We start from the raw sequence: 24,067 nt of genomic DNA on the forward strand, positions 1-24,067 counted from the left end.
TCTGATTTTACCACCAGATCGCAGTAGCCACCTGGTAGAAGCCACTGACTCAAGGTCGCGTCACGTGCGTATCGCTTTACTGTCAGAATATGCCACCACATTATACTAGCCATTCCTTGTATACTGCATACTGTAGCTATATTTAGAGTGACATATTTGTTGAACAACCATCTAGTTTGTTACTGCTGTCCAAATGGCAGACAATATTGATTGAGTCTGCAGTAACAAGGAAATAAGACATTTGATTTTGAAAAAGTACTGAAATATTGACTTGTAGGACTCATAGTCCTTATTTATTAAGCTATCAAATGTAAATACACTTTCTTAAATAATTGAAAAATTTTTAATTTTTTACTCCTTTTGGTAATTTTTTTATTTCATCCATTACTCATTTTAGCCTGACATCCTTTGACGTCCATACTCCTTAAGGGGTTAAATAAAAAACTATTAATGAATATAATTTATTATTATTATTATTATTATTTGGAATATTCTGTAAACAATGATATATTATAATAAGTTGTATATTTAAAGATTTTTGAGCAGTATATAACAGATTAATGTAATTTTTACAAACGGCTACAAAAGGGTGCCAATACAGGAGCAGACCCCACAAGTTCAAGGGTTAAAATAAAGTATGGATGTTTAGCAAGTTTTTTGAAGAGTAAGGTGCATCCATAAGAAAGGAATTTTTAATCTACCCCTTAAACCCAAAATGAAATACAAACATCAGAAGTAGATGTTTTTCCATTGTAGTATATTTCAGTCAAACATATACATATATACACTGGTTTCATCTGCATCATTTTAATATTGAGGATGAACGATCAAAGAGCTCCCACAATAAAATAAAACTAGACCAACCAGTTTCTTTGCATGTGAATACACACAATAAAAGTTTTCATAAATGTTTCTCCTTAAAATAATTCTGCCTACACACCAAAATCAAAATGTCTATCAATATCTTCTTAAACAATGTAAGCTGGCTCACCAATATGTGCTGAAGAACTCTATATTATTTGGTCTAAATATTAGATAACAATGATTTAAAATATAAGACAATTTTTTACAGCTATAAACAAAGTTAATACTTTACCAGACACTGTCTAAGAAAATTATGTTTTCTTTTGTGTGTGTTTTATAAAATATATGTTAATCACACACTGTATCTTTTGTAATTTAGTAATAATACCTTGGAAGTTAAAGAAATTATTTTCTTAGTTATGAAAGAATGTAATTTTTAAACACTGTACAACTTATATTTTTAGAAAAAAGGTTATTATGCAAAACCAAACATAACGTACAGTGTGTGTTACCTCCAACTATATGTGAAGTGCACTATTCTATTATTTTAGTGCTCCAAGTCTACAGTTCTGCAATAGGATTTCTAAACCATAATAGAATTTTAGCTCACAAAATCTTTTCTATCCTGGTGGCAATACAGGTTCTATATTAAGTTAAATAATATTAATAAAGAGAATCATTTCATTTTATAACTAAATTAAAAAGTTACACAATTTGTTTGATACATTTGTAAACTGCAAAGTAGATTGGTAAATAAATATCTATACAACTATTACAAAACTGTCTGAAAAGTCCATACAAAAATAGAAAAGAGACTGGCAGTAATAGCATTAAAGTTGATGTTCAACATTTACTTTACTTACCATCACTAGGAGATATGCAATGGTCGTCTTCTACTGAATGACCGTATACATCATCATATCCGTCATACTCTGAAATATAATTCAATAATGGCTGAATATCAATCAAAAATATTTATAATTTAATTGAAATATTATAAATTTATTAATACAAAACAATATTTTACTAAACAAGTACATAAATATTCAAATCCATAGTAAAATTGTTATACATTATATACTTATCTCTAAAATGTATATGTAAACAAATATTTCAGTTTCAACCGAATACACTCACTTTTGGACTTTGTTAGTTCATAAGCTCAAACATAAAATTGGGAATCACAATAAGAAAGTACTCATTGTCACTAGATATTGGATTAAACTGGAAGGGAGATAGATGCCGACGCGGCTTCTCAAGCGACATTGTTCTTTTATCGCAATAAGATAAGACACCTGATGAGTTACAATGTCCGTTATCTTTAAACGTCGTAGAATTTCTTCTTAGTAGTTGTTAATAATGTAGAATAACGTAGTACAATGATTTAAAGACAAAAAAGTATAGAAAAAAGTTAAAGTTCTGTAAGCATATAACCAAATTTGACCACCAACCCATATACACATGGCAATTTCCACCCCCAAAAAAGCGACAGCCTAAAAAAAGTGTAGAAAGTCAAAAAAAAATATTTACCCATACACTATATAGCTAATGACCATTACCCTTGAACCGCTAATCAGTAGACAATCCAATAATTACAGTTATTTCCTATTGGCAATCAACAGATCATCCATAGATTTGTATTGTTCGCTATTGGCACTTATTACAATACGGTACTCATACAGGTTGTAAGCGCCTAAAATTCTTTCTGGAAATAGAAGTATGCCTAGGACTACTACTATTAACAGAGGTTTTAAATAACGTAGCTAAAGAATATAGTTATACAGCACAATAAGCGGCCACCACCAAAATGAAATCATCGATATTTATCATTAGCCTATTTAACTACCGAAATCAAAATGTCGAACCTAAATTTCGTTATAGGTATTCCTAATTAAAGTATAGTTCATTTGTTTTTATACATAAAAAGTTTTAATACATAAATTTATCATTTTTTTATGATGAATAAAAACTATCTAAGCAAGGCCTATGTGTATTTATTAACTGTAACAAACAAAAAAGTGTAACATCAAGTTACTTTTTACTATTTGAAGAATAAATGTGTCTGCTTACGACACAGATTAACATGTTTACAAACACCATTGTAGTAATTGTGGCCATTATTCTAACAAATTAATACAAATGATTTAACTTTGTATGAATTAATTTGGAACAATAACCATGCATTTCAAAGAGCTAGTGATAATTAATTGTAAATGACTATATTTAAAATGTTTTTGTATCTGTGATACCAATACTGTCAAAATTATTTGATATTTTGGTATACGATCAAAATAGCATTTTTGTTTAAACTAATAGCGTTTTGAGTATGTCACAATTTGGTCAGGAAAAAGCACCTTTGATGCAATAGATAGCCTTGTTAAATTTGTGCTAAGTGCTTTTGAAAACAAAGACTTTGCCACTCTCTGAGACTTGAGCAGGGCATTTGATTGTGTAAATCACAATGACATCCTTATGAAATTAAAATATTATGGTTTAAGTGAGAATGTTGTTAGGTTTTTTGAATCATACTTAAGTAATCATAGACAGAAAGTATTTGTCTAAGGAGAAAGGTCAGGAGAGCTCTTGGTTGAGTACGGCATTCCTCAAGGCTCTATTCTCGGACCCCTTTTATTTCTGGTAGCAATCAATGACTTACTTTCTCAGTCAATTCCAAAACAATATTATATGCCGACAACACAACAATTTAAAATAGTAGTAATGACCTGAATGAATTAAAACAAATTTCAATGAATCCACTTAACAAGCATTATTGAGGTTTCGTTTCAATGGATTTTTGTTGAATGAAAACAAGATACGGTACTTAATTTTTAGCCTGAGACTAGTAAATTACAATATTTTTTCTGATATTGAATTGTTGGATAATGTGAAGTTATTGGGTGTTTGTGTGGAGGATCATTTGACATGGGGAACCCACATTAATCACCTACCAGCTAAATGCTCCAGGATTGTTTATTTCCTAAGACGTCTCACATGTTGCGTGTACAATGATTACCTCAGAACGGCCTATTTTGCATTCTTTCAATCAGTGCTCAGATATGGCCTAATTTTATGAGGAAACTGCAGCAGGATATCAGACATTTTTATTATATAAAAGAAAGCCATTAGAATTATAGCACGTTGTGAACCATTAGCTCACAGTAAACAGATTTTTATTGCCAATAAAATTCAAACTATATTTAACTTATATATATATATATATATATATATACTCAAACATCCTGAGCCTCTGAAGACATACAGTGACATACAAATGTATAACACTAGAAATAGAGAAAATGTATCCAAAGATTTTTATAGACTAAATAAAATTATAAATGGCCACACAGTAATCATTTTGAAAGTCTACAATATTTTAACACCACTATCTCTGAATATAGTTATAATGAATTTTAACAAAAATTCCTGGCTTTTAGTCAATCCATTTTATTTTTCAAAGAAATTTTTTATTGTGGAACTATTAGTTTCTAGATATAACCTAGTTAGTTTAGTGATTACATTTTAAATGTTAATGATAAACATTCCATCTATTTGAATAAAATATTAATAATAGCTTGACTCAAATTAAAATAGTTTTATTAAAGAAAACTTTACTTACATTAAAATTTTACCATTTGGACCTCCTTCTGGCGATAAAAAAATAGCTGGACTCTATTGAATAAATTCAGTATAATGTATACTAAATTATAAATACACTGTTGAAATTGAATGGTAAAATGTTCACAAATAAAAAAGAATTGTGGCATTTTTTAGAAATTTTAACAACTGGCACAATTTCTGAAATCTTACAAATGTCTAAAATTTTACACAAACTATAAAGATAAGAAAAAATACATATAAAATTATGAAACATACAAGTACAGTAAGACCTTGATAATCCGGCAAGCTCTGGAATCTGGAAATACCGGATTATCAACATCTGAATTTAAAATATCGTTTAAACAAGGGAAATACAATAAATAAGTATATACGCATTATAACATGATATATTTTTGGGTGGTTATTAGTTTAAAAACTCTGTAAGCACTACACAAACATTAGAAAACCAAAAAATTAGACTTTTTAAAAATAATTTGCAGAATTTGATGTCGCCTCTAGTGGTGAATCCAGTTCATCAATGGTAAAGGGAAGGTTTAAAGGAGAGTTGTTATTAATATTTCAATTTGGAGGATGTCTTTCTGTATTTGTTTTGAAATTTTGAAACTCCCTATTGTAAGACGACGTTTTTGAAATCTCCGCAAAATGTGAGCCAAGTAAAATTGGAAACTGTCAAGGGATTAGTTACCACATCGGGGGAGGTCTTACAGCAAATAGATCGAAGCTTCCTCCAAACATCAGATGCAGGAGTAGTTCGTTTTATTCGATCTATGTAGTCCAGCCAGGACTTTTGCCCATGCTCTTCTGTTCCTACTTAAATTTTCTTCAGTCGGTGATCTGTTGAACTGTCTTAGGCATTTTCGACGTTCCTTTAGAGCCGTCGAACATTCTTCAGACCACCAAGAAACCTGGCGTTTGTTTGGTGAGCCCGAGGATTTTGGAATGCTCCGCTCTGCGGATGTTATAATATTGGATGTAAATAATGTGGAGTAAGTAATAACATAATGGATATAAATAATATAGTGGCTGTATTTATGTCGTATGATTGGATATTAATAGTTTGAGAAATTATGTTCTTTTTGTACTCGTTCCAGTCAGCCCTCTTAATTTTCCACCTGGGACACCTGCCTGACGAAGACGGAAAGGATTGAAAAGCGACGTCAATGGGCGCATGGTCACTCCCTGACAAGTCAAGAAGTACGGACCAATGCACTCGAATTGCCACGACCGGACTGCAGATTGACAGGTCGATTGCCAACCATGTGCCAGTCCTAGGCCACATGTAAGTGGCCGACTCGTCATTGAGAACGACCGCTGCCACTTCACCCACAATCCCGCAACCATGTTACCCCTCCGATCAGAATGGCTGGAACCCCAAGAGCGATGGTGTGCATTGAAATCGCCAACCATCAGGAAAGGAGATGGGAGTTGGCTGTAGAGATCACATAGATCATCAAGAGATAAATCAAAAGGGGAAGGTGGAATATATATGGATAGTTAATTTAAAAGGAACGTCTTTCAAGGCTCTAGCATTAACAGAAGAAGCTACTAGAATAGCCACAACTCCACAGGCAATTTGTTGGTGATGATCTAGGCGAAAGATGTCATAACCATTTTGTTTAAAATGAGTATGAGGAGACAAGTTTGTCTCTTGTAGGCAAATAAATTTAGGTTTTCTTGTGTTTATAGGTAATTTTAAATCTTCAAAATGACTTCTCAAACTATTAATATTCCATTGTAACAGCATTTTAAATTATTATTTTTTTATAATTATTATGTATTTTATTTTGTGTTGGTTCATCATAATTTTTTTCTTTGTTTAGATACAGGATGGAAGTTACCATGTACAGTTTAGAACTCTGTCTGCACCTCCAAAGGGTCCTCAACTATATCATTGTCAAGTGATAATTGGGAGGATCTGGACAAGGATGGATTAGTCTTCTTCACTTGCAGTTTAGATCTATTTTCTGATTTTGTTTGTATATTCTTGTTTAGTTTGTTACCGAGTTTTTTCTTCTCTTCCAAAGATAAGGCGGGTTTCGTATTTTGTTACACCTTATCCCTGAAAGTAACTGATGGACGAGCTTGAATCTGTGTATTGGACTTAGTATGGGGCATGTGGACTGCTTGGGATGCCAACGGATGTTATCCGGTACCGGCTGCAAGCTGCTTAACCAAAGCAGCAACCTGCTCTGTTAAATTGAGTACCATACCCTCCAAGGCGGTACAGTACATGACGGACACTGTGCGGATTGGACTGGAGCTGAAGCAGCTTCGGAGTACGAGACTCCCTTTTTAGGGGTTGGAGGGATTCTTCTCCTATACTCTTTGCGGGCTTCGTTAAAGGAAAGTTTGTTTAGAGTTACAATCTTCAAAACTTCCTTTTCCTCTAAGTAAACTCTGCATTCCTTCATGGTGGCCGCATGTTTACTCTTGCAGTTCACGCATCTGACATCGTTCTTATATTGGTCTTCTCTTGGTGGCCTTCCTCGCCGCAACGGGAACATGTCTCAGGGCCCAAGCACGTCTTAGTAGAGTGACCAAATCTCTGACAACGGAAAAAACCACTGCGGATTTTTGAAGTAAGGCCGTACAGTCAGGGCTAAGTATCCAGCCTTAATAGTTTTTATCAATTGATAAAAAACACTCAATTCGGTCAATTTTATTGTCCAAAGCTCCAAAAGGCCTCTTTCTTTCAAAAACTTTAAAAAAAGATATTATTGGTCTGAAGAGCAAAAGATCTCAAATTCTTCTGTTTTTTAGCCAAAAATCTAGAAACAAATAATTGTATAAAAAAGTTGTTCAGCTTTGAGCCATTGCTCTTTAAACCAATACACAAACATTTCCTGAAATATCCTCAAATTCCTGTCTTATTCATAAAAACCAAGCCATTTTCTACATAAATCTCTCTCAAAAGACTACAAAAAGGCATAATTAGCTGTATTTATTTAAAAAAAACTCCTTCTTTTTCGATATTGTATATTTTCTGCAAATATTACAAAGAATGTCCTTTTTTATTGTCATAGACACGTTATCTTGTCTCAATACCAACATCAAGTTATTTATAGAAAATGAATCTGAAGAAACTTTGCTCAAAACAGGCAAATCTTGCCAATTCTATAGTGAACTTTGAGAAATTCCATTCAAATTATCAACTTTTAAGCTACAAATTTGCAATAATTAGAAATAATTCAGTAGATTTATCAGGATTTTTCAAAAAACTATAGTACTAGAATGTGTGTATATTAAAAATCCGAGATTTTTACCCCAAAAAAACTTTTATGTATTTAGGAAGTATAATGTCGATTTTTCACTTTAAAAGTTTACATTTTACCCAATTTTTTGTAGAAGTATTCTTGTTTTGTTCATTTTTTTGTATTAAATGGCACTGTTACAAGAGTTGAATAAGGTTGGGGTAATTTAAAATTCAAAGAATATAAGAAATTAATTGATTTAGAAGACAAAAAGAAGTATAAAATCATGAATTTGGAGAAAATTAAAGATAAATTTGGGCTTACAATCATAGCAGAATTGGAAAATTTTAAAGTACACTTACCTAAGAAATTTACAAGCCTTTAAGATAAAAAAAGATTAAGGAATTGAATAAAAATGATAAATTACACATGATTGTTACTGGAAAGAAGACTATTACAGATAAAGAATGTGTTACAATTAACTTTGTAGAATAAACATTTTTCAAAATTATTCAAAAATTTTTCATTAAAACAGCTTAAGAAATTAGATGCCAACAATGAACAGTAAAACACCTACAGATTCGGTTATTTTTCATTCATGATTTACTGTTTGATTTCTCAGATTCGATTATGGTACATTGAACAGGATTTTACATTGAACTAGTACGGTTTGCCCCCAAAAGTGGTCTAGACCGCCAAATACATATCTACTACCATTTATTAAATTTAACTCACCAAAAATTGTAAATTCTTACTATTTTGAAGAGTAAACTTGTCTGACAGCATGACATGCAAATAAAATATATATGTTCATCATCATTGTACATAAGGCCATTAAGCCTGCTTAGATATTACATAATATAATTTTAATTTGTTTGTTTTATTAATTTTTAAACGATATTGTTATTTATTATATTTACAAAGCTGGTAATAGCTATTAGTTGTAAATAACCATAATTAGAATTTCTTAAGCTATTCAATAGTTTATGTATTTCTAAGTGACAATTTGGTTCAACAACTTAATTGTTCTGGTGGCCACTTATTAACCCTTCCCACGCCGTAGACGGATATTATATTAGATTGGTAGACTTTGACCAAAATGCCAAATACAGTTATATTCAATATTATAGATTATGTCTCTTGAAGACTTTTTTAGTTCAGAAAAGGTCTTCGAAATGCCAGGTGCGCACTCCGTGCTTATTGCGGTTGCCAAGGAAGTATTTATAATAGACCTTTACTCTGTGGCGGGGGAGGGGAGCATCCTTTGTCTAACTCTGAACACCTGCTCCTCAGTTCTGCATCTCCTTCAGTCAAAAAACCAAACATATCCATGGCGTATATAACTGCTTTCTCGGTTTATTTATTTATTTATTTCCTTCCAACGGTCAAAAACCAATTTACATTTGTTAACTTATAATAGGATTAAATCATTCTTAAACAAAAGGGCCAAACCAAACATGCAACTGGACTCTAAATCAGATCTAGGCATAATTAACGTATAATTAATTGTAATAAGAGAGTATAAATTATATTAAAAATTAGTGAAAGTATATAATAAATTAGTGATAATATTAACTTAAATACACTACTGTAAGATGTGATACCATATGGAGGAACAAACAGACAAACAATAACAGTACAAATAAACTATAAAAATTATTAACAACAATGAAAGATAAACTTTAAATGAGTAACAAGAGTAAAAAAATATTGAAATTAATGACTGATAGTGGTAAATAAAAAAAAAAATTGAAAAAAAAATAAAAAATATATAACTTAAATGCATGCACATTATTGTCTAAGACGTGACATATGAATAAATAAAGAGATAAATAGTAACTGTGCAAATAAACTATATAAAGTAAACAACAATGGGGAAAAATACTGTAAATAAATAACAAGAGTAAAATATATATAGGTACCAACAGAGAGAAAAAACTATAAAAACAACAAATGCAAGCAATAAGTTAAATGTAAATATATAACCAAGAGGCACAGTCGTAATTATAAATGTGTAACAAAAGATAAGCAGAAACAATAACAGAGCAACACACAACAAGAATAATGGGGTAAAAGTTCAGTTAAAATTTATTTGAAATATGCAGTTTTGATGGTATCAGTACCTAAAGAAATACTGTTTCGGATTAGCTAAAGTAGCCTAATTGTAAGTACTACGCTACGCTGCTCAGATAGTTTCAAAAAATTTTTTTTATTTTATATAATCTGAAACAAATACAGTCACTTTACATAAAAGTGTAGCTCCATTAGGCCTAGAATACGGTTTTAAAAGCCTAAAACATAATTCCGTTAAGACATTTTGTTTTCAGTATTTTTAGATGGTCTTGAATATAAATGATTCAATAATCAAGATTTGATTATAATTCCTTTGTGTTGGTGGCCACTAATTATACTGCAGAACATTTTTTAAGTAGGCTACTTTAATTTGTGAGATTTACTCACACAGACCTTAGGGGATAACATAACCTACTTTAGCCCAATATAAACAGTGTATTTTTAGCTCTTAATTTTAACAGAAACTAAGACGTATCTGTATAAATAATTAATGGAAAATAATCGTAACGTGTTAAAATACAGTAAACGTAGATAACAGGAGTGGACACACTTATGGTATATAAAATTTGTGCCCTGATCTATGCAATTCTATTAACTAAAAATTCAAGAACTAAAAGATTAACATCACTTACCATCAGAATAGTTAATAGATCTAACATTTCTATGTCGTGACATTCTTCCAGATTAAACCATGTTAAAAAACTTCCACAACTCAAAGAAGAAAACAGATTTCTAAATTAAGACAATTTTTAATCCATCAAACTAATCAAAGAAAGAAATACGATAATCTGAAAATTTTCAATTCCACCAACTCCGAAATCCAACGACCACGCAAGTCACAACCGTCAGTTGAGTAATCAAGAGATTTAAGTCGTACACGTCATGATAGTCGGATAGTGAAGGTAAACGAACAACGCTGTGTAAGTAAAACACAAACTATTGTCTAATTACAAACTTTGATGGTTTGCCACCTATTTTTGCAAATTGGTTTTTTTTTAAGAAAAGTTTTGTTTTTTTTATTGTATTTATTTACAATCGGATCAATTAGTGAAGAACAATAAGTAAACATTACATACAGAAACAACATTAACAATTAAAATTGATTTAGATGTTAACCATTGTTAACATTAACATAATTAATTCAGGAACCTAAAAGATAGATCCATGGTACCAGTTCGGAGGAGTATGTAGACATTTTTATAATTAATTATCAAGTAGATTTACCGCAAGATGGTGTATATGATCTTCTAATCTGGAAAGATAATTGCGACTGAATTTTGTAATTTCTTCTTTGACTGTTGGGATGTTAAAATCTTGATGCAACACTTTATCGAATACATACCATGGCGCTTTAGCAATTTTTCTCAACAATTTTGATTGAAACCATTGAAGTATCTCCATATTTGAGTCGCTTGCTGTGCCTTATAACTGCACACCGTATGTCGATACAGGTTTTAGGATAGTTTTACATAACAGCTAGACTGACATCTACAAAGGTAACCGAACAATAACTTTTATTTCCTAAGCACTCCCGTATCATTTGAAATGCTCTATGTTCTATTGTGCCATGTTCGCCTAACACCAATCCGATGAGCAGGTACAACAGAATCTTCACCGATTAATGTTTTTAGTCTTCTCATAAGAAGCTTTTCAAACAAATAATAGGTTTTTTTTAATAATAGGTAAAAGGCTTATTGGTCTGTATGAGGTCAGCTGGGTGAGGAGCTTCCCTGGTTTGGAGATAACAAATTAGCTGGGCTCTTTTAAATTGAACAGGTATGTGTTCTAGTCTCAGTATGGCGTTAAATATGAAAGTAGTCTGTTGCATTTTCTAAATCCTCAACACTGTTCAACGAAATGTTCAAATCCAAATTTTCATTTAATGAATCACGAAATCGAACCCAGTTAGTAAATTTGTTTTGTAACATTTGGCTTTAACTGTTTTTAAATACTTATGTGCTTAATTTAAGTATAAATGGTGAATGATCAGAAGACAAATCAAGGCGGGATTTGATATCTGTGTAATGTTTATTTCACACCTTTTGTAACAAAACAATCTAAAAAATCTGAAATTTTTCGCATATCAGTTGGCTAGGATGTAGGTTTAACCGTAGAAAGATGATTGTAATGATTATCATTTAGATTATTTAGAAAATTTAATAGTTGTCCTCTAGGAGTTGCCAATTGAGAACCCCATTCTTGGTGTTTGCGTTGTAATCACCTAATGTTAAAAATGTATTTCCCAATCAGTGGCAGATTTCCCATTAGGCACGATAGGCAACTGCCTAGGGGTCGCAGGTCTAAAGGGGCCGCAAACCCCAAAAATAAAAAAAGATTTTCCTCCAGTACATAAAATTGTTTTATTCATATAAAACGAGTTTTTCAATGTAAAGTAGACTAGACTCCCGATTTACCGCGAGCGGGTTAACCGCAATGCTATCCGCAACGAAAATAAAAAAAAACCGTAAATTTACGCTACACAAGAATTGTAGTAATTTAAATGCGTGATCGCCTTCGTTCATCTTTCCGCACCCCGTCTATAGGGCCATCCTTCTGTGCGCTCAGTATAGTTGCCGCGCCCGCGCCAGACGACCAATCGCAGAGTGGGGGAAGCGGTTAAGCCCGACACGACACGACAGTAAGATGCTCCTGCTAGCTCCCGCTTGACAGCTAGTGTAGTGATCGGCACTACCCCAGTAGGGTTGAACGTTGTTGTTGACTGTTCTGTTCGAGTATAGTTGATGATATATGTTTTAAACGTGCTGTTACATTTAATCTATAAAGTACGAGTACGAGTATATTACTAGTATACTATCTATTTTTGTTTTAGTTTAGTAACTGTTCAGTCATTCGTATTTCAGTGAGTATGCCTAGTATGAGTGAAGTGAATTACTGAACAGTGAACAAAGTACCTAATTGACGTCCATCAGTCCATCAAAGATGTCTCAAAATTTGCATTCAGCGAGTGGTGCTTTCAAGCGTAAGTTAAAAAAGGCAAAAGATGATGCTGCCTCTAAATTATTAGATAAAACCCCTAAACTAAACACATTTTTCATAACCTCCAAAATACCTAAATTTGACACAGCAAAGCGACTGGAGAAGGATCAGGGACAAATGCATTACAAGACGTGTCTACAATACACGTTATACAATACAATACAATACAATACAACATTCTTTATTCATGGAAATAGAGTACAGAATAGGCGTCACAGTATGCTAAGCTATGCAATAACAATAATAATAACAATACAGAGATAGAAAAAGAAAATTATTTTTTAGTTGTTCCAGGTCATAAATTCGTCAATTGAGTAAAATGTTTGTTTGATGAGCCATGTTTTCAGTTGAGATTTGAAGTTCTTCACTTTACTGCTTTTCTTTAGATGGTCAGGTAGGAGGTTGAAGAGTTTTCGTCCCATTTAGCTTGGCTGCCTCTCGTACTTTGTAAGGTGATGGTTGGGCAGGGTGAAGTCGTTTGCATTTCTGGTGTTATAGTTGTGTGTCTCTCCCAGTCTTGTAAGATTTTGCGAGACAGCATAGCAGATTACTTCCAAAATGAACAAGGACACAACTGTCAGTATGTTTAGATCTTTGAAAGCTGATCGACAGGAGTCCAAAGCATTTAGGTCTGCTAATTTTCTCACTGCTTTTTTCTGTACAACTAATACTCTTTGCCGATTTGTTATTGAGGAGTTGCCCCACACTGTCACACCATATCGTAAATGTGACTCGAACAGCAAGAAGTATGCAGTTTTGGCTGTGTCCAGGTTGCAAGTAGTTTTTAGCCTTTTTATAACATATAAACTGCTGTTAAGTCTTTTACATAGTTGATTTATGTGTGAGGTCCAGGTTAGTTTACTGTCAATAATAATCCCAAGGTATTTTGCTTCAGTTGTAAGTTCCACTTCTGGAAGACTGGAGGTTTTTATAGTTTTCAGCCCAAAATTTATTTGCTGTGTTTTACTTCAGTTTAGCACAAGCTCATTCTGATGGCAGTATTGTTTTGCCATACTCAGGGCAATAAAAGATGACACCTCAAGCTCCGAAGGTTGTTTGTCGGCTACAATTAGAGCAGTATCGTCTGCGTACATCATCACCCGGCTGTAGTCCTGAAGCTCTTTCGGTAGGTCGTTTGTGGAGAGGATAAACAGTACAGGGCCAAGTACCGAGCCCTGTGGGACCCCTCTATTGATCGATAGTGGAGTAGATGAGACCTTGTAGATTGTATTGTTTCTTGTGTATGAGATTTCTACTATTTGTGAACGCTCCTTCAGGTAGCTGGTCATCCATTTCATAGTTTTCCCTGTCACACCCATTTTCTCCATTTTCTGTAGAAGAAGTGCGTGGTCCAAGCAATCAAAAGCTTTGCTGAAGTCTAAGAAGAAGGCACTGGTGGAATTCCCTTCTTCCAATAGCTCCAGTATATTCTCAGTGAAGCTTATGAGAGCTGAGGCTGTTGATTTGCCCCTTAGGAAACCATGTTGCTGGGTTGTAAGGAGGTTATGAGTTGTAAGGTGGTTCATGAGACGGGAAAGTACAATTTTCTCAATTACTTTTGAGATGGTAGAGATAAGGGATATTGGTCTGTAGTTACCTATTAAAGTGGATGGGTTCTTTTTAAGTTTTGGATAAACTTTTGCCAGTTTTAGCGCTTTTGGAAAACAGCCTTGCAGAAATGATTGATTTATAACAGAAACAAGGGGAGGTGCTAGTTCTTCCTTACAGTGTTTGAGAAGAACTGAAGAGATTTCATCTACTCCTGATGATGGTTTTGATTGTATGGAAGAAATGGTGTTTGTGACTTCCAGTGTTGTTGTTGGGAGGAGGATGAGATCAGGTACACCATTATGGGTTACAGGTTCTGCGTTATTCAGTTTTGTAGATTGTCCTGCCTCTTTGAGTGTTTTTTCAGCGATTGAGACAAAATATTCGTTAATATACTGTGCTACGAGGAAGGGATCTTGTATTACTTGATTGTTTACTTCAAGTGTGATCTGATTTGTTTGGTTTGAGGGTTTACATCTTTCATAATCGATCACTCTCCAGAGAGCTTTCTGTTTATTGGCAGCCTTGTTGATATAATCAGCTGTGGCCTCTCTCTTTGTCTGTTTTAGTTTCAGATCATAATTTTTCTTTTTGGCAGCAGTTCGTGCTTTAGCTTCTTCGGTACCTTGAAGTATCTCATCCTGTAGTGCTTTGAGGTAGTCTTTTTTAAGGTTTAACATTTCTTCACTTGATATTGCAGTGAGTTTCTTTTTTGGTTTTGTTCTAGTCATCTTTTGGGGACATGCAGCGTTCAGGGCAAGTCTTAGTGTGATGTTTAAGAAATTATAGGCTTCATCTACATTGTTTGATTTGAAAACATCATCCCAGGATTCTTTTGCTAATATGTTCTTAAGATGGTTTAGATTTTCTTGAGTGTATTTCCGAGTAGTTGAAATTGGTGATGGGGTGGTATTGGTCTGAAAGTTAACTGTACAGAGCTGTGCTTTATGATCCGATAGTCCTGTAGTAATCACATCTGTCATAATTTCTTCATCATTTAAGTTAGAACATATCATATCAATGGATGTTGCAGTGTCAAGAGTAACTCTTGTCGCCGGAAGCTGATGTCTTCTGATGTTGTGGCTTACTAGCATACACTCCAGTTTAATGTTGTCTTGGTTTCCTGACAGTTTGTCCACATTTATATCGCCCATGATAATTGTGGGACATTTCCATGTAGGGATTTTCTCCAGGGTTTCTGATATAATGTCCAGGGCTTCTTCAAGGTTGCTGTTAGGTGGTCTGTAGACGCCTAGTAAGTACACGGTTTTTTTCTTTAATTCAATTTTTACCGAGTGGAGTTCACACACCACTTCTCTGGATAGGTTGCAGTGCTCTTCGATGTTGTTTACATTACTTAGGTCTTCCTTTGAATAAATAGCTACACCTCCATTCTTAGAGTTTTCCCTCGAAAAGCCTCCAACTAGATTGTATCCTGCTAGTCTGGTGTTTTTTAGCTGGTCATCTTTTAATCCATGTTCAGATAGAATGAGTATGTGGGGTCTTAAAATTTCAAGTGTGTGTTCCAATCTTAGTGTTTTATTCCTTACAGAGTTAATATTTTGATGGAAGATGGTTAGGCTGTTTCCGGTGTTTGTGGTTTTAGACCATTTTGTTGCTTTAGGTGATTGAGAACAGGTTGAGAAATTTGTCGAGAAGTCTTTTTGAAGGAGGTATTTAAGATTACTCTGGTTTGGTATTCTCTGTAACGTTTCTTTCGCTTTTGAGGTTGCCCTAAAAAAGTATAGAGTCCGGACGATGGATTCTTTGGTCGCTCCTCCTTTGCTTGAGGTGTTTGTGACCTTAAAAGTTTTATATCGTTGATCTCTTCACTTGATACTGTAATGATACGGTCAGGGTCTTTTGTGGGCTGAGTGTTAGATTTATGTACTGCTGATTTCTTCTTAATATAGTGAGGGATGGGTATATCTGTTCCATCATCATATTTGTGAATCTCAGGGAAGACAGTGATGCTATGAGGGTAGGAAGTCAAGGTCTCTAATGTTTCCCGTCCGGGTGAGATGTTCCTATAGTCATCTTGATTTATTTGTGGCTGGTAGTCGAGGGTATCGTGAGGAGTGGCTAACTGTTTAACTTGGTTGACAGTTGAGTCATTTAATGCTGATGAGGCAGATTGCTTTTCTGGATGAACTGTAAATAGAGAGTGTTTTGAGAGAACTTCATCGGTATACTCACCAGTCATTCTCACCCACTTGCCGAGTGTGTCATCTCTCACTGGTGTAACGTATACAAATGATTCTGTATGCCTGGAAATAGCAACAGTGCAGTGTGGTAGGGACTCGTAGATATCCTCTGATGTTCTTGATGTTCGAACTACCACCACGTGCGGTGCTTGTTTTCCCTGGAATTCGTGTATTGTTGACACATTAAAACCCAGTCCATGCAGCTCCCTTTTTTCAGATTGTTTGTAAACGAGAAATTTATATTTATTTTTGTTTGCTTGCAAGTCATTCAGACTAGTCAAGTTTAAAATTTTTGTTTCTTTTTTGACAGCACTGCTAGTGATCATTCCATGTTCGTAGTATGAGGATAAAAGAGTTGCTACACTGAGTGTGCAGCGGTATGATGTGCTCAGGATTTGAGTAACTTTGGCCATATCAAGGATATTGTGGTGGGTCACATCGTGAGTGGTCCTATTTATGTATGGGATTTGTTGCTTGTCTCCAACTAATAGTGCATTAGATATTCCAGCGAGTGCACAAGCAATCCTTTTTGCTCACCGGCGTGCAACATCAGAGCCTCATCCATAATGAGCCGTTTGTAATGCCCTCCTCTTTTTAGATGATCAGTTGAATTTATAAGAAATGAATGAACTGTCCGACATGAGTCTTTGGTACTGATGGGGTCGTATTTAGGATATTCTCTTTTCAGTCTTAGTCGGAAATCAGACGCTCCTTCACGAGTAAGGAAAAGAATGAGATCACCCTCTTCGTATGCGTTGACAATGAAGGTGGTTTTTCCACAGCCTGGGACTCCCTGTGCCAGCTCGAGGTTGATCTCTTTCATATTGTCTATGTCCACATTCTTGACACTGCTATACAGTCTGAGTTCGTTCATAACTTCAGTGTTCTCAGATACTAGCACAATCTCATTAGTTGATTTTAGGTTGTGAGATATTGTATATCTCAGCTCGTTGGTAAATATCAGTTCAACAAAACGTGAACCGTCGTAGCCAAAACTGTATTTTTTCTGTAATGACTTTCCAAAGAGTAGTTCTCCTGTATTCAAGTCAATAATGTTGAAACCCCCACTTAGATCAGTTATTGAGTCTCTTAGTTCTTTTATTGTCCTTTCGTTCAGTCGGTGGGCTCTGTAGAATTGGGAAAACTTTTGAAGCAATTTGCTTTCTGCAGTTTTCCAAATCAGCCTTTGTTCTTCCATTGCTGGATGTTGAGGATTCTTCAGGTGAGTCTGAGTAGGTATGGTTGAGGTGACAGCAGGCTCTACTATGGCTGTGTAGGATTCTGCGGATCGGTACACCGCTCCAGTTCTCCTCCAGGTGCTGTAGATGTCAGAACAGCCATCAGGTGTTATGCGGGACAGCTTCAGATGGTGCTTGTGTGATTTATCTAGTACCAAGTCTATGGCTTTCTTGATCTTTCTATCGTGTGTATAGAGCCTGTATCTATGAAGGTAAGCATTGCTGTCAAATTGTAGCAGGACTTGAAGAAACTCTGTAATGCTGGTTTCTTGTAGGTGCAGTGATGCCAGTACATTATGTATGTCAAGTGAGAATAGTAAGGGGAATTTCAAGCAATCATTTACTACTTCCATAAATTTGAAGATTTTTAGTTTCCAATTCTTCTGGGAGGATGCGTAGGGAATTATGAAAAAAGTCTTTGCCTTGTACTCAACTACAATGAAGTTGTTGAAAGAAAGACCTTTCTTTGTTGATCTTTCTGAGATTGTTGACAGCAAGTCATTAGTGAGAGATAGTGAGCAGAGTCCTGTGTCAATATCATAAAACTCCACACCGCAGGATCTCTCCCAGTACACGTCGGAGAGAAGTTGTGATGTTACAAGAGGTGTTTCGTCAGGCACAAATGTAAATGATTTTAAATTTTCAATCTTACTAGTATCCAAAGGATTGAGGAAAGATACTCTGCCAGAGTTGGAGTTGAACGCAGTGTCACGAATCATTCTCCTGCACACTAATCTTGTTTGATGTATATCCTGCTCCTCATTGTCACTCAGTTCAAGGTCATTCAAGTTCAGTATGTTATTCTTGTCAATGCTTAATAGGTTGCTGTCTGTTGGTGGTAAATTGCATGTTGGTTGAAAGGAGGCTGTGTTTAAGTTATTTATTGTTTGGGTAATCAAGAACTGATTTTTGGTTTTTTGTTGTTTTCTTTTTCGGAGTTTTTGAGGCTGTGACCTCACTGACAGTTGATGAGAGGGTTCCTTTGTCCTATAACAGATTCCTTCTTGATAAAGTGATTGTTCCTGATTTTTTAATTTCTAACACAGTTAGTCTTGTTCTCAAGTCATTTTGGTTGTTTTCTAACTCTTGCAGTTTGCAAGTAATTGAGAGGGATGTTTTTTGTGGTTGGTCATGATTCCAGCAGGAGCCCCCTGAGATAATGGGCTGGGTTACTACATCGTCTGATTTAGTGTTGTCAGTAGTATCATCTGTCTCTGCTTTATTCTTGAGTTCTGTTACAACCTTTTTAAGTTTGTTCAGTTCCAATAAGTTGTTCTCAATGACTTGTGTTTGGTCCCTGTCATGTTCCTCAAAAATGTTTTTGAGTTCAAGACAGTGTAATTTTTCTTTACTAAGCTGGACACTAAGATCGTCTAATTTTCCTTGTAAGGTTTCAATTCTGCTGAGGTATGTGTTTTCTTTGCACTCTAAGTCCTCCTTCATGGCTTCTGACGAGGCTAGTCTAGCTTCTAGTATGCTATTCTGTTGTTTTAAGAAAGTGTTTTCTTCCAAAAGGGCTGCTCCAATTTTGGATGCCATGGCTAAGGTGTCCTCATCGTTCTGAAGGTCCTTCTCAAGGAGCTCTTGTACCGAGTTGTTAAGAATTTCACTATTAAAGCTACTTTGGATTTGGCCATGGGGTGATAAACTTTCTGTGCTTAGGTGTTTGACTGTATAGCTAGAGCCGGAGGATTCATTTAGAGGCTGAGATTTCTTAATACAGTAATTGCAATACCAGCTTTCAATCTGCGCCTTAGACCACTTGCTCGTGTTTTTATTTAGTAGTCCTAGATCTTGACAAGCTGAGTGTAACCATTGTTGACAGGGACCTGTGCATTTGATTCCTGAAAATCTCACTCCAGTTCTGCACTTTCCGCACGGAAATTTTGACATTATTTTTTGTAAATTGCAGTTTTTTTTATATGCTGGTTTGTCTGATTCCCGTAGTGAGGGAGGATAAAAATTACGGTTTTTTATATGCTGGTTTGTCTGATTCCAGTAGTGAGGGAGGATAAAAATTACAGTTTTTTATATGCTGGTTTGTCTGATTCCAGTAGTGAGGAAGGATACAAGTTACAGTTTTTTATATGCTTGTTTGTCTGATTCCAGTAGTGAGGGAGGATAAAAATTACAGTTTTTTATATGCTAGTTTGTCTGATTCCAGTAGTGAGGGAGGATTCAGTTGTAGCTCGGAAACAAGCCCTGAAAGTAGTTTTTTAAGTAATGAACAAGTCGCCCTTCACGATGATGATAAATTAATACAAACACTCAGTTATACACAGCCTTCCGGATTCAAATCCACAAATACAGTCTACCAGTAGTCTTAATGTACCAGAGAAGAATGTTAACTTTGATTTAACTGATCCAAATTGTTGGGGGCCATTGACCAACGAAATGAAAGCCATAATTAAAAGCTTACCAAAGCACCTATCAAAAATTACAGATTGTGACTTTTCAACATCTAAGCGTGTGTATTCAGATAAAACAACGCGTTATGCCAACAAGAGCATGCTGTTTACGCGCATGAAAAATGGACAATTACAAAAGAGGGAATGGCTGATGTATTCAAACTCTGCAGGTTGTTTTTATTGTGTCCCTTGTACCCTATTTCACAATGAATAAATTAATTGTGACACTGCTTTTACAAATGGATTTAATGATTGGAAGAATGTAAGCCGCCTTTCACAACATGAAAAAAGTTCAGCTCATAGAAATAACACCCTTTCTTTTGTTAAGAGAGGAAATGTTCTTGGTAAAATTGATTCTGCATTGCATCAACAGTACATGAAAGACGTGGACTACTGGCGTAAAGTTTTATCACGCGTTATTCACGTAATAAAGTTCCTTGGGTCTCGGGGATTGGCCTTTCGGGGTTCTAAGAATGAAGTGTTTGGTTCTTTAACAAATGGGAATACTAGAGGTTGTAGCTGAGTATGACGATTTTTTAAAAGCACATCTTCAAACGCATGGCAATCCTGGAACAGGAAAAGTGAGTTACTTGTCAACAACGATATGCAATGAATTGGCTGAAATAATGCATAAAAAATTGTTTCAACCATCGTCGAGGAGTTAAAATTAAGCAAATACTATTCTATCAGTATTGATTCTACACCCGATATAGATATAACTCATCACGATCAGTTAACATTTATTGTTCGTTACATTTTAGATAATGGGTGTCCAGTAGAAAGATTTTTAAGCTTTATCAGAATAGACGATCACACTGGTGCCGGAATGGAAGAAGTTGTTTTGAACATGTTGGCTTCCCTAGATATACCTTTAGATGATATGAGAGGCCAGTCGTACGACAATGCCGCGAATATGTCTGGTCAGTACTCAGGACTTCAATCACGAATCAAAGGCCACAATCAACTTGCGGAATTCATTTCATGTTCCGCTCATTCATTGAATTTAGTAGGAACACATGCAGCTAGCTCTTGCCTTCAAGCAACCAAGTTATTTATGTTTATACAAGAACTATATGTTTTCTTTAGTGCATCAACTTCAAGATGGGTGACCATTGAAAACCTGATAAAGGACAGCGATAGTAAACAAAAGCTTTTACATAAGAGACTTAATACTACAAGGTGGTTAGCCAAGTGGAATGCTTCAAGAGCTTTAATTGTTAACTACTGGGAGTTTCATGCAGCACTTGAAAAAATAGTGGAGAACCCACAAGAAAAACCAGAATGTAGAGTTACAGCTGAAGGTCTATGCAATTCGTTTGGCAAAATTGAAATAGCAATACTACTGGTAGTTTGGAATGATATCCTTGAACGTTTCAACGCTGCTAGTAAAACCATGCAAAGCACAATGCTGACCATGCTGACTTGGGAATGGTTTGTAATCTGTATAAATCAATTAAAGATTCCGTACAGACCCTTAGAAAGAGATATGATTACTATTAACAGAAGGGTATGGAATTAATAAAAAGGCTAACTACGAGGAAGACACGAAAAGGAGAAGGAAGAGAAATAGAATGTCAGACGAAGACGAATTAAATGGCACTGATAATGATACCAGTAGCTTTGATGGAAGACAAAACATGATTGTAAATACATTTTACATTGTTATTGACAATATAACCCAGGAATTAGACAACAGGTAAAAAGTTTATTTAGATCAAAATGAGGTTTTTGGTGTTTTGTATAACATGGACAAACTAAATGATGAAGAAATTCGTCAAAAAGCGTGTAGTTTGGTGGATAAATATTCCTCGGATCTCACATCTGAACTTGGGGAAGAACTGATCCATTTTAAAGCGTTTGTGGAAGAAGCTGAAGGTAAAAAAAGAAAACGCAAAAGAACATAATTTACCTGCCTACTATTTAAAATTTATCAGGGAGAAACAACTGACAACACTCTTCCCAAACATTGATACTGCACTAAAAATCTTATTATGCACGATGTCTTCAAATGCATCGGGAGAACGGTCATTCAGCATTCTCAAACGTGTGAAGAATTACCTACGCAACTCAACCACTGACACCAGGCTGTCCAGCCTAGTTGGGGTTTCTGCAAATGCTGAACTATTGAATGAACTGAATTTTGATGATATTGTAGACGAGTTTGCTGCATTAAAAGCTAGAAAAGTTGATTTGTAAGGAAATATTAAACATAAAACTATTCATGTAATCAATGTATAATGTCACTAATATCATTTGAATATTATAAAGTGTACAAAGCCACTAACTTAGTTTTAATTGTAAGTCCCAACCGTTTTTATTTTGTGTAGTTCTGTTTTTTTAGGTAGGGGGGCCGCAAGTTAACATGTGCCTAGGGGCCGCTAAGGTCATAATCCGCCACTGGGCATCAGCCATTACAATCTGCATGATGAGAGGTAATAAATACTTCACTTTTCAATGGGTACCAAGTCATGTGGGGATAGGTCCCAATCCCAATGAACATGTAGATAGGCTGGCAAAAGAGGCAACCCAAGCAGGCGAAGAACCAACAGATTTTAAAGTGTCATTGGAAGATTTTGTTGGCGCAATTAAACAATCACTACTTGCCCCTGATAGCCCCTCCCCATGGTATAATAATTACAAACTGAGTAGAAATAAAATAGTAACGATAAATAGACTAAGAATTGGACATGCTTAGGTTAATGAAACCCTATTTAAGATAAATTAGGGTTATGCTTCAAATGCAATGCAGGTTCCATAGAAAGTCTTCAACATTTAATCTTTGATTGTGTGCAATATAACGACTTCAGACATGAATTACTCACTAAACTGAAAGCTAAGAAAATAGATCCACCTTATATATTGAAAGATCTTTTAACGAGCTTTGATATGGAAATAATACTGGAAATTGTAAGTTTTCTTAAATCTATAAATAAGGTAATGTATAAAAAAAACATACTAACATAACTTAAGTCTTGAAAGTGACCTGTCTTAAGAACATGAATGTCTTCACCATGGGTTATAACAAAATTTTCTCTCAAGGGCCCATTTCCTGTTTCTGGACTAGGAAGCCGCCTGAAGGGTCTCTGGCGTGAAGCATTCTATCCTTGGAGTTGGGTGCACAACCGTTCCTATTTAATCCTACACACATCAAATACCTTCCTTAAAGAAATTCCCCCAACTTCAAAGTAACACAACAAACAATAGGAAGTATTGACAATAGACTTTAGGTTGTGACTAAAACTAACAAATAATAACAAAAAATAGAAAACAAAACAGAAAACCCACAACACCGAGAACACCAAGAACAACCTTGTCTTCAAGCATACAACCCTCGTGGATACTGAGTGCAATAGTGAACTTACTGTGTGTAAAAAGTGTAAACTGGTCATACATACAAGAATGTTTATCGAGGTTCCATGCTCAAAGTAAGCAGAACCTGCTGAAATTCAGCAAACAAGAGGAAGAAAGAAAGAAAACACTACTATAAAATGTATTGCTGAAAATGTGCGTTTATTAAACACAAGACGGTGTCAGAAAAACCAACAAGGTGACAACACTATTTATGTACGTTTAATGTCTCGTATTTTTTTAAAACATTAACGTTTATAAAACCTTCTATATATATCGAGCGTTTAGTAAAAATTGTTAAAAAAGTTATAGACCTTTCTAATTTTTAGAATTCTGGATTATACAAAACTTCTCTAATCGAGAAGCCAAATAACTTACTGGCTTCATGTTTTGTGTCTATGTTTCTCTACCCTTTTTCTCCGTGTTCCTAAAAAACAGATATAATTTTCAATTTAACAGGCAAGATGTATCATTTATGAGCTGTCATGGCGTAAAATTTTTATTGTGCACCTATACAACCAGGAGCAGGATAATTTTACTCGGTAAGTAGCAGTGTAATTGTTTCTTACTTTATTTTTAATTTAGGTTTAACCATTTTATGCTAAGGCACTGTTGATAAATTGCTCTCAGATATTAAT

At 34.8% G+C, this 24,067-nt stretch overlaps 2 protein-coding genes across 4 annotated transcripts in view; one reads left to right on the forward strand and one right to left on the reverse strand.

The window, feature by feature from the left end:
• The window catches only part of LOC124359931 (protein HBS1), a 77,445-nt gene extending 66,855 nt beyond the window's left edge, over window positions 1-10,590 (reverse strand). Inside the window, exons 1-2 of one of the 2 annotated variants that reach the window (XM_046813095.1) lie at window positions 10,319-10,545; window positions 1,668-1,736 (exon numbers count right to left, since the gene is read on the reverse strand). In XM_046813095.1, coding sequence (XP_046669051.1) covers window positions 1,668-1,736; window positions 10,319-10,361 — 112 coding nt within the window. In that variant the 5' untranslated portion in view covers window positions 10,362-10,545. Of the gene's footprint in view, window positions 1-1,667; window positions 1,737-10,318 lie in introns of both variants that reach the window. The other variant, XM_046813085.1, reaches the window with a different exon arrangement.
• A 13,268-nt stretch (window positions 10,591-23,858) lies between these two features.
• LOC124359937 (ubiquitin carboxyl-terminal hydrolase 47-like) overlaps window positions 23,859-24,067 on the forward strand; it is a 133,660-nt gene continuing 133,451 nt past the window's right edge. The window contains exon 1 of one of the 2 annotated variants that reach the window (XM_046813129.1): window positions 23,859-23,971. Coding sequence is in view for 1 of the 2 variants with exons in the window: in XM_046813110.1 (XP_046669066.1) it covers window positions 23,905-23,971 (67 nt within the window). In the remaining variant the exon portion in view is untranslated. The remainder of the gene's footprint in view (window positions 23,972-24,067) is intronic. The other variant, XM_046813110.1, reaches the window with a different exon arrangement.

This window comes from Homalodisca vitripennis, chromosome 1 (assembly GCF_021130785.1).
Source record: "Homalodisca vitripennis isolate AUS2020 chromosome 1, UT_GWSS_2.1, whole genome shotgun sequence".
Classification (NCBI taxonomy): domain Eukaryota; kingdom Metazoa; phylum Arthropoda; class Insecta; order Hemiptera; family Cicadellidae; genus Homalodisca; species Homalodisca vitripennis.